This window comes from Drosophila guanche, unplaced genomic scaffold (genome assembly GCF_900245975.1).
Source record: "Drosophila guanche unplaced genomic scaffold, DGUA_6, whole genome shotgun sequence".
Taxonomy (NCBI): Eukaryota; Metazoa; Arthropoda; class Insecta; order Diptera; family Drosophilidae; genus Drosophila; species Drosophila guanche.
In genome coordinates, this window is record NW_022995749.1 from 1,053,639 (window position 1) to 1,063,073 (window position 9,435).

Sequence of the window (9,435 nt, forward strand, 5' to 3'; positions counted from 1 at the left end):
TAGAACACGGCTACCACGGGACAGTGGGAGGGAGAGATGTGGGAAATTATTTTTTTGTTGTAAATTTCTAATTTGAAAATCAAATTGCTGACAGTTTTTTTGATCGTGGAGGGAGGTCTCTTCGCTCGATGCCAAGGTGACAATTTCATTATATGAAAATTGATATTTTCCACCGCAAGAGTGTCAATTGTTTCGCTTGAATCTGAGACTGGTATGACCACACAGGAGCTGGCCAGAGCAGGTAGCCATTGGCTTAGTTGTTGCAGTTGCAGTTGCAGTGTTCGCAGCAAATTAACGCAATGATCAATGATCTTGGCTCGGCAGGATTTGCAATTTGCAGCCGGAAAAGGTGTGCCGGATAATTGGAACTAGGCCAAAATGTGTGAAAAAATTCAAGTACTTGGCAATTACGAGTAAGTAGTGCAATGTTTTCTCTTTCACAGGTTCCTTCCTTGTTCCCTTTCGGTGGGAACAAAGGCTCAAACTGCCACTAGAAAGTCGATAAATGATGTGCCACCAAAAAGTAGAATGAACAAATCAAACACATAATTAGCATAATTACAAACCAATAAGCCGACGCCAGGACAAATACCAAAAACGGAGAAAGGTCTCTGAATCTCTGTATATCTGCGTCTGATGATAATCGCTCTATTTCGATTTCCAGGAATTTCCACGAATCATTTGATAAATCGACCAGAAACTCGTGTCTGACTTAACGCCCTCGCAGCAGCCAGCAGCCAGCAGCCAGAACAGATCCGAGCAGGGCAGAAGGGGTTAATTGACCTGCGGACGAAAGGATAGCAGGATAATTTCTCTGGCCCCTGGACCCTGTTCTATCACGTGTCTATTCAGTTGTGAGTCGTCGAGGGTACAACTTTAATTGCCCCAATTCACAAGGGGAATGGATGCGTTGGCGTTGGCTTTGGCTTTGGCTCTCGCCCTCTCGACCACAATCCTTCGCTTGTTTGCACTGCATTCACATATAGAAATCATATATGTACACCGATTGGATGCCGGGGCACACAAATATAAACAATAATCAATCTCTTCGAGGGTTGGGCAAACAAAAAATCAAACACACAAAGAGCCAAGGCAAAGGACATGCTGATGAGAAATTCTAGAGCGAGCTAGGGGATTAGAAGGCGTTCTTGAATTGATTATTCCTTTGGGTTTAGGGGCCACAATAGAATTGAAATATGAAAGAGGAGCTCTCTAATTTAATACATATTTATGAGGAAAATAGATCAATGCCATCACGATGATCAATTTAGGAGTAGGAGTAGGAGCAGCGCTTCCATTGCCCTGCGCTGCTGCTGTACCCCTCTCATATCCACTCTCCTTAACTGTTTTGTTGTCCACTTGACCACAAGTTAATTTTTAAACGCTTCATTAACTTTTTGGCCACACGCGTACCAAACTTTTTTTGTTCTTCCAGTTTTCTTTCCTTTTTTTTGGGTCGGGACTCGGGCCGGGCTCGTCTGACGCGCGTCTGCCATGGAGGTCGTCGTATGTATGGGCTATGGCCTGTTGTTGTCTCGTCACGTTAGCTGGTTAATTGCTCGACTTGCGGACCTTGGTCTAAACACCTCACCTTCTCCACCTCACCCGATCCGATGGCCAGGGGATGGAGCAGCACCAGCAGCAGCAGCAGCACCACCACCAACAAGCAAAAAGTGGCGAACGCTTTTTACTTCCGATTTTTTTTTCTCTCTCGGTTTGCATCAATATTTTTGGAAATGCAGTGTCGGGCGACAGCTGGCACACGCTTTTTTCGGATGATTTGGAATCCATACAAGACAAGCAGCAAGACAACACGCAGCGTGTGTGGGCATGTTTTTTGAGGACAAGACAACGTGGGTGTAGCAAATAGAAATGCGAGTGAAAGTCCTGACAGATGGTGCTGGCAGTGATGCAACAGCAAGTGTCAAGGCTGAGCTAATAATTATGACATATTATTATGATAAATACATTTAAATAACAATCATAAGTTTTGCAATCAAAGGTTGAACCCACAGGCATACAGTAGCATAACCAAATATATTTGATCACATAAAGACACGGAAACCAAGATTTAAATGTTGATAATTTATATGATTTTTCTGTATGTGACAAGCCTGCCATATAAATATGTGTACATATATATATCTTAATGCATATGCACATAAGTATGTATTCATGTTATTTAGATTACAGTCGAAAACACTCAATGACTTGTAACCTTGTTGATCCGAATTTGGCGTTTGCTGATTTTCGAATTCTAACTGCTAGCCAAACTTCAATCGATACTGCATCGATAGCAGTCAACAAATGGTAGGGCTGCGCAACCACTAATGTTTTGCTCAAACGATATATATATCGACTGCAAAAAAGAATTAATACTATATATAAAGCAATAACCATTTTGAAGTAACAATGTTGGGTAAAAATCTGCTAGTTTAATCTACTAAATAGGTTATACAAACATTTGTGATTAAGTAAGTTTTATTGGGGCACCAGTTTGAGAAATGTCTGTTGCTCATGGCCGATAGTGGACTCACCTCGTTGTGCTAATACACCGACGTACACGTGTATTTACGATGTACTGAAATGATACTTTTGCAAACGTTTCTTGTTCAACCATATTTTACAAACAATCAATTAAAAAGGAGCAATATTTTTATCGAAGCTTGTTAAAAATATATTAAATAATCGAATAAAATTATATTTTTTGTGCTAAAAGTCCTAACCAGCTAATAATATTAAAGAGAAGATCAAAGTCGAGTAAAATGATTTAGAATTCGATATATTTACGGTATATTTTGAAACTAGACTATTTTCGAGTATTTTATCAATAGCCCGCGGGACACTGATCCATTTGCGGCAGGGTGACCGTTTATGGTATATTTGTAGTAAAATTTTGTTTTCTAATATTCAACATAACATAACAACAAATTTCGCTGTAGCGTTTAAAAAGCGATTAAAAAAAATATGTATGGTACATAATGGTATATTTAATGAATTTCATCGTCCTAATATGTTCAATTTTTAAGTTATTTTCAATAATATAGGGTATCCAAACACCCATACGTATGAATTCCATTCCCACAACATAATTTGTATGGACAAGCAACATGCTGCGAATACTAAACAGCATTGTTCCCCAACATTTTTCTTGGAATAAGCAAAATTAAGTACCCTTGGAGGGAAGAATGTCCTCGAATTGAGAAAATGCTGGAAATCTTTGGCTCTAATCAATGAAAAAACAAGTAAAGCTGCGTTGGAGAGATATCTTCACAAATATTGCACAATAAAGAAACATTAAGCCATTATTATGTTTAAGAGCAGCTGCTGGCATGGAGCTCGTTGGTGTCGTGGCCATTTAGGGTGGGATAGAGCAGCTCATCCTCTAGACTAGTATCATTTGCTTGGATGGAGGAGAGTGCCGGAAACAAGGGGCTCCGATCTCCGATAACTATACTCCTGGCAGGAGCAGCAAGTGGGAACCTTGATAATTAAAGTGATTAAGAGCTGTGGGATGGCCCATGTTGACAATAAAAATCCACGCTCTTCGTGGGCAGGCATAGCTCGACGGTCAGGCACAGACAGCAGCGCGTACTATAAACCACCGTAAATGTTATAATGTCAATTTAATTCAAGAAATTATTCTTATTTTTAAACCAGACTTTGGTTGAACTAGTGACTAGAAAGTACGGGGGGACCTTGACCAGGACTGGAGCTACGCTAGTAAACAGTGTATTTTTTCAATTGGATCAACTGCTATGGAACCCATTGTTAATATTGAAACAGATCAATTGCAAAAAATATGTTTTTTTTTGTTCTCTCTCTCTTTATATTTACAATCTGTTTGTTTAAACAATAAGTAAATTGTATAGTTAATATTAAATTAACAGAAATAGCAGTTTTCCAATGAGCCCTGATATTATTATATAACATCTTTTCAGTTTGTTGGATTTATCTATCGGGGAGATCGAGAATGTGGTATCTTTTCAGTCTTCTTACTGTTAAGCTATTGTCCAATAGACTTAAGGCTAAATTATTTTCATGGTTGTGGAGTCTGTCGATGTATTTCTTACTAGTTTTCTTCATTTCTTCTTTAATGGTTGGAATATTAAGATTTTTGTGGATATTTGCATTAGATACGGAAACCGGAGCATTGACAAGGTGTCGCAAAGTTTTTGATTGATAACGCTGAAGTATCTCAATATTTGAGTTGCTAGCAGTCCCCCAGAGCTGTATAGCAGACGTCCAAACAGGCTTTAGTATGGATTTGTAGAGGCGAATTTTGTTTTCCAAAGTGGTTTCTGATTTTCGACTTATCAACCAGGACATTTTTAGTGTTTTAAGTCTAAGTTGTTGTCATTTTGCTTTAATGTCGTTTTTCCATGTTAATCTGCGGTCGAGATGTAAGTCGAGATACTTCACACAGGTACTTTGTGGAATTGGTGATTGCAAAATATGAATAGAGAAAATAAATCTCAGCATTATTGATTGCAATAATCTAAACGAATTATGTTCTTCTCAACAAGAACAAATGCAAAATCCGAGATCAAGAGCGGTGTAAGCAAATAATTGTTTTAGAGACAGAAATTCGGTAGGAAAGAAAAGATCCCTGATTATGGAGTAGTGGTATCCTTCGAGACAGTCACAACTTCAATGAATTACTTTAAAAATTTAAATTAAAAATTATAGAGACCGAGAATGTATATAGTACATACAAAACATATGAACAGGTTAAATTATATTTAACCTTTTATATATAAATTATTATATATTATTATTATTTATATTATATTATATTATTATATTTATATTATTAATATTATATATTAATTATTATATATTTATATATAAATTATATTTTTTTGGTTGACCTTTTAGTTTTAACCTTTTAAGCAATCAATTGAAAAAAGATGTATCATAAAATCAGCAAATCCTGAGGAGAATTGAAAGATGATTTGAGCAAAATTACATTTTTAAAGCTGAGAGTCCTAACCTGCTGGTAAAATTAAATTGAACATCAAAATCGAGGAAAATGATTTTAGATTCACGGAATACTTTACGGTATATTTTGAAAATGAAAAATTATATTTCGGGATATTTTCGAGGCCCTCACGGTATATTTTATCGATAATTCCGCGGTTACACTGATTTGCGGCCTTTTTGCAACATCTTATTTGTTAATTTTATCTGAATTATAGGACCTGTTCAACCACTAAGTTAGCTTGACAGCATGCCAACCATTGGGGTAAAACGTGATCTGCTTTTCGAGGCGCTCGGCAAGAAGTACAGTGAGTTGAACAGTCCACGTGTAATCACGTTTTCCATTGGCGATCCAATAATGTTTACCCCTTTCCGCAGCCGATGATGAATTTCAGGAGCTGTGCTTTGCCTTCGGCCTGGAGCTGGATGAAGTGGTAAGTAGAAGTAACAGTAGTGCCGAAAAGTATCTAACCAATTGCATCACCCAATTAGACCACGGAAAAGCAAATGCTGACCAAAGAGCAGGGCGATGTGGCGGCAGCGGCTGATGCCAGCGAGGAAATCATCTACAGAATAGATATTCCAGCCAATCGTTACGATTTGCTGTGCCTGGAGGGTCTAGTCACGGGTCTCTTGGTATTCCAGGGCAAGTAAGTAAAAGCCTTAGAACCGTGGGGTGTATGAAATAATCCATGCAATTTCAGAGTCAAACCACCAAAGTTTGAGTTTCTAGCTCCGGCACAGCGCCAGGTGCTGAAGATTGATCCCTCAACGGCACAGATTAGGCCACATGCTGTGGCCGCGGTGCTGCGCAACGTAACCTTCACGCAAGAGTCCTACACCAGCTTCATTGATCTGCAGGACAAGCTGCACCAAAACATATGCCGAAAGCGAACCCTAGTGGCCATCGGCACTCACGATCTGGACACGATCAAGGGACCCTTCAGCTATGAAGCCCTGGCGCCGGAACAAATCAAATTTGTGCCCCTCAACCAAACGCAGGAGCTGAATGGAATTCAGCTGATGGACTTTTATGCGACGCATGCCCAACTCAAGCAGTATCTGCCCATCATTCGCGATTCGCCGGTTTATCCGGTGATCTATGATGCTAATCGCGTGTTGCTCTCACTGCCGCCCATCATCAAGGGCGATCATTCCAAGATCTCGCTGAAGACCAAAAATGTGTTCATCGAGTGCACAGCCACGGATCTGACAAAGGCCAAGGTGGTGCTGGACACCATTGTCTGCCTCTTTTCCGAGCATTGTGCCAAGAAATTCACGGTAGAGCCATGCGACGTGGTGCAGCCAGACGGCAGCGTTGTCTCCTACCCTGAGCTTGCCGTGCGAGAGGAGCGGATTTCGGTGAAGCGTGCCAATGCCTACATTGGCATTGATGAACCCGCCTCAAAGCTGGCTGATATGCTGACCAGAATGTACTTGGAGGCACGAGTCGATGGGGACTCGCTTGTTGTCAAGATACCACCCACTCGCCACGATGTTATACATGCCTGCGACGTCTATGAGGACATTGCGATTGCCTTTGGCTATAACAACATCAAGAAATCACTGCCAGCCTTCATGCAGATAGCCAAACAGTTTCCACTCAACAAGCTCACCGAACAACTGCGCGAACAGGTGGCCCAGGCTGGATTTACCGAGGCCTTGACTTTTACACTCTGCTCTCGAGACGACATTGGACGCAAGCTAAACAAGACGATTGAATCCCTACCAGCCGTGCACATTGGCAATCCCAAGACACTGGAGTTTCAGGTTGTGCGAACCACCCTGCTGCCAGGTCTCCTCAAGACTTTGGTGGCCAATCGCAAGATGCCGCTGCCCCTGAAGCTCTTCGAGATAAGCGACGCTGTTGTGGCCGATGAGAAGACGGAGGTTGGTGCTCGCAACGAGCGTAGATTGTGTGCTGTGAATTGCAACAAGACCGCCGGCTTCGAGGTGGTCCACGGTCTCTTGGATCGTGCCATGCAACTTCTCTCTGTGCCCTGGAAGACGGCAAATGTCGACCAGGGCTACTATCTGGAGTCTACTGAGGGTGAGTGAACATATACCAAATCCAAAAAGATGAAACATATTTACGATTCTTGTTTGTTGCCCATTTCGCAGATGCCAGCTATTTTCCAGGTCGTTGTGCTAATATTATGTACGACAATGTGGTCATTGGCAAGATTGGAGTTCTCCATCCCACAGTGCTCCAGGCTTTCGAGCTAACGACGCCCTGTTCGGTTGTCGAATTCACAATTGAACCATTCGTTTGAGTGTCGTTAAAACTATTTCCCTTAATGATGGAGTGCAGTGTATAAAATGTTTACCTTTTTTAAAAGTTCACAAATAAATTATCACAAATAAAACCATGAAAGAATTATTTTAACAATAAAGCTGGTAAAATCTTTGATACAGATTTAGAAGTGGATGGAGTATCTATAAAATGAAAACACATTTCTTGTTTTATTTTTTATTTATGCTGTTTAATGTTTTCTTTTATATTTTTCCTTCAATACAATAATAATAATTATAAGAGTAATAATAATAATCCGTAGTATACTCATATAGTATGGGTGTATTTAATATATGTAGGGTTTTCATTCATTTTGTTTTTTTGTTTCCTTCAGTGTTCTTTTCTTCTGCTTTGTTTTGCATACTTCCTCTCATATTTGAAGTATATTTATATTATTTTTTAAATTAATAAATCTATGTGAATTTAATTTCTTTCGCTTGAAAAAAATTCTACATTTATTTTTTACTTGTATTCTCTCGCATTGTTTTTTTTTCTCAAATTGAGGATGCATCATAATCATCATCTGATGATATTTTAACGACTGCATGCATAAGGTGCTCCTTCAGCTATTTTATTTTCTCTTATATTTTGTGTGTTGAATCCTGCTGGTTTTCTGGGCATATATATGTGGTGTATGTTTTATATATATATTGTATAGCATTTGTGGCTATTTATTCCTCGTGTTCTCGGTTGTATCAAATAACTTAAACGAACGATCTCCATTCTCATTACATTATTTTGCTTGCAGCTAAAACATTGTTTGAAACAAACAAACAAAAAATACGACAAAAAAGGTAGTTTCATGCTCACTTATATTATTCCTTTTTTATTTTTCATTAAATTTTTACCATCATTAAAGTTATATATTGTATTTTTTTTGTGTGTATATATCTGGGGGTTATCCATGCGTGGAGGGATTGTTCATATAACGATCCTCTTTCTTAACATTTGCATTGCGGCCTCCTTTCTCTAGAAGAATTTTACAATGAAATTTCCTGCCCGCCCACACGTTTTGCCCGTGGATAATCCCATCCAGGATCATCCAGCGTAGGGAGGAAAGTAAAATGTTCTTCTTCAAGTGTTTTTACATAATTTTTTCTTCAGTTTCTCTTTTTGCTTTCTTTGAAATAAAAGTTTGTTTTGTTTTGTGTATTCGTATGCTATTCGCTAGTATATATGTATATATGTCTATGAGCAGTGTTGGAAAAGCATCAAAGATGGCAAGCAAGCGCCGTTACATCGTTTTATCTCTTTTTTTTTCGTAAATGGAATATTAAATGTTTTGCTTTCTTTTAAATTTCGTTTTGTGTTCTTTTACTTAAGTTATTTAAGCAAGTTCAATTTCTACTAGCTACATTTTTATGTGTGTGTGTATTTTTTTGGGATGGTAGTGGTAGTGGGTTGTTGGTGTTGGTGGTATCTCGAACTCAAAACCCCATCAAAACCAAATAACAGAACAGAACAGAAAAGTGATAAATCCTAACCACTAACCCGATTTTCTGGTTGGTTTTTTTTGGAATACTACGAGGATAGAACACTCCACTCCACTCCGGTACACTCATCACTCTATTTATCAGCATTTATGCATCATTTTTTCATTCAAATATAGTATCTGTAACTGTAGCGTGTAGATAATGGTATGTATATGTGGTAAGTAGAAAGTTAAGTAATTTCTTGACGGTTTCCATCACTCGTTTTCGTTTCAATGCTGTTTGTTGTTTTCATGTTCCGTTCTTTAGTTTCAGTTTCCGTTTCCGTTTCCTTATCCGTTTCCGCTACGTTTCATTTGCTTCATTGAAATGGATTCGTGGTTTTATGTGTGGAGGGGGGGGGGGGGGGGGGGGGGGGGGGGGGGTGGAGAGAGAGATAGAAAAGTGCGCTCCTAAAATGTACAATTTCGGCATTCATTTTGTTGCTTTTATTAATGTTATTAAATATGTATAGATAGATGTATTTATGTATAAGTGTAATATATGTTGTGTGTGTAGGGTGTGTGTGTGCTTTAGCTGGAGCTAAAAAAATTCACGTTAATCTTTCCATTCATAAGACCGACTTCTACTAATTTAAGCTTAAAACTAAATTGTTGTTTTGTATGTTTTGGATGTGTGTTTGTGTTGATGTTTTGAAGCTCTCCAAATTGCTTTCTGGGTTTTTCTTTTGCA

The 9,435-nt window shown here is 38.9% G+C and overlaps 1 protein-coding gene across 1 annotated transcript; it reads left to right on the plus strand.

Moving 5' to 3' along the window:
* Positions 1-5,128: 5,128 nt before the first annotated feature.
* On the plus strand, positions 5,129-7,354 carry LOC117585358 (phenylalanine--tRNA ligase beta subunit). The gene is made up of 5 exons (XM_034274804.1): positions 5,129-5,288; positions 5,359-5,414; positions 5,473-5,630; positions 5,685-7,030; positions 7,102-7,354. The coding sequence occupies exons 1-5, from the start codon at positions 5,231-5,233 to the stop codon at positions 7,251-7,253; spliced, it is 1,770 nt and encodes a 589-aa protein (XP_034130695.1). The 5' UTR covers positions 5,129-5,230; the 3' UTR covers positions 7,254-7,354.
* The last annotated feature ends 2,081 nt before the right edge of the window (positions 7,355-9,435 follow it).

Excerpts from the sequence above, each read along its gene's own strand:
- LOC117585358 (XM_034274804.1), top strand. The coding sequence starts at position 5,231 with ATGCCAACCATTGGGGTAAAACGTGATCTGCTTTTCGAGGCGCTCGGC. Across the intron at positions 5,289-5,358 it reads GGCGCTCGGCAAGAAGTACA|CCGATGATGAATTTCAGGAG; the intron begins GTGAGTTGAACA and ends CCCTTTCCGCAG. Across the intron at positions 5,631-5,684 it reads CTCTTGGTATTCCAGGGCAA|AGTCAAACCACCAAAGTTTG; the intron begins GTAAGTAAAAGC and ends ATGCAATTTCAG.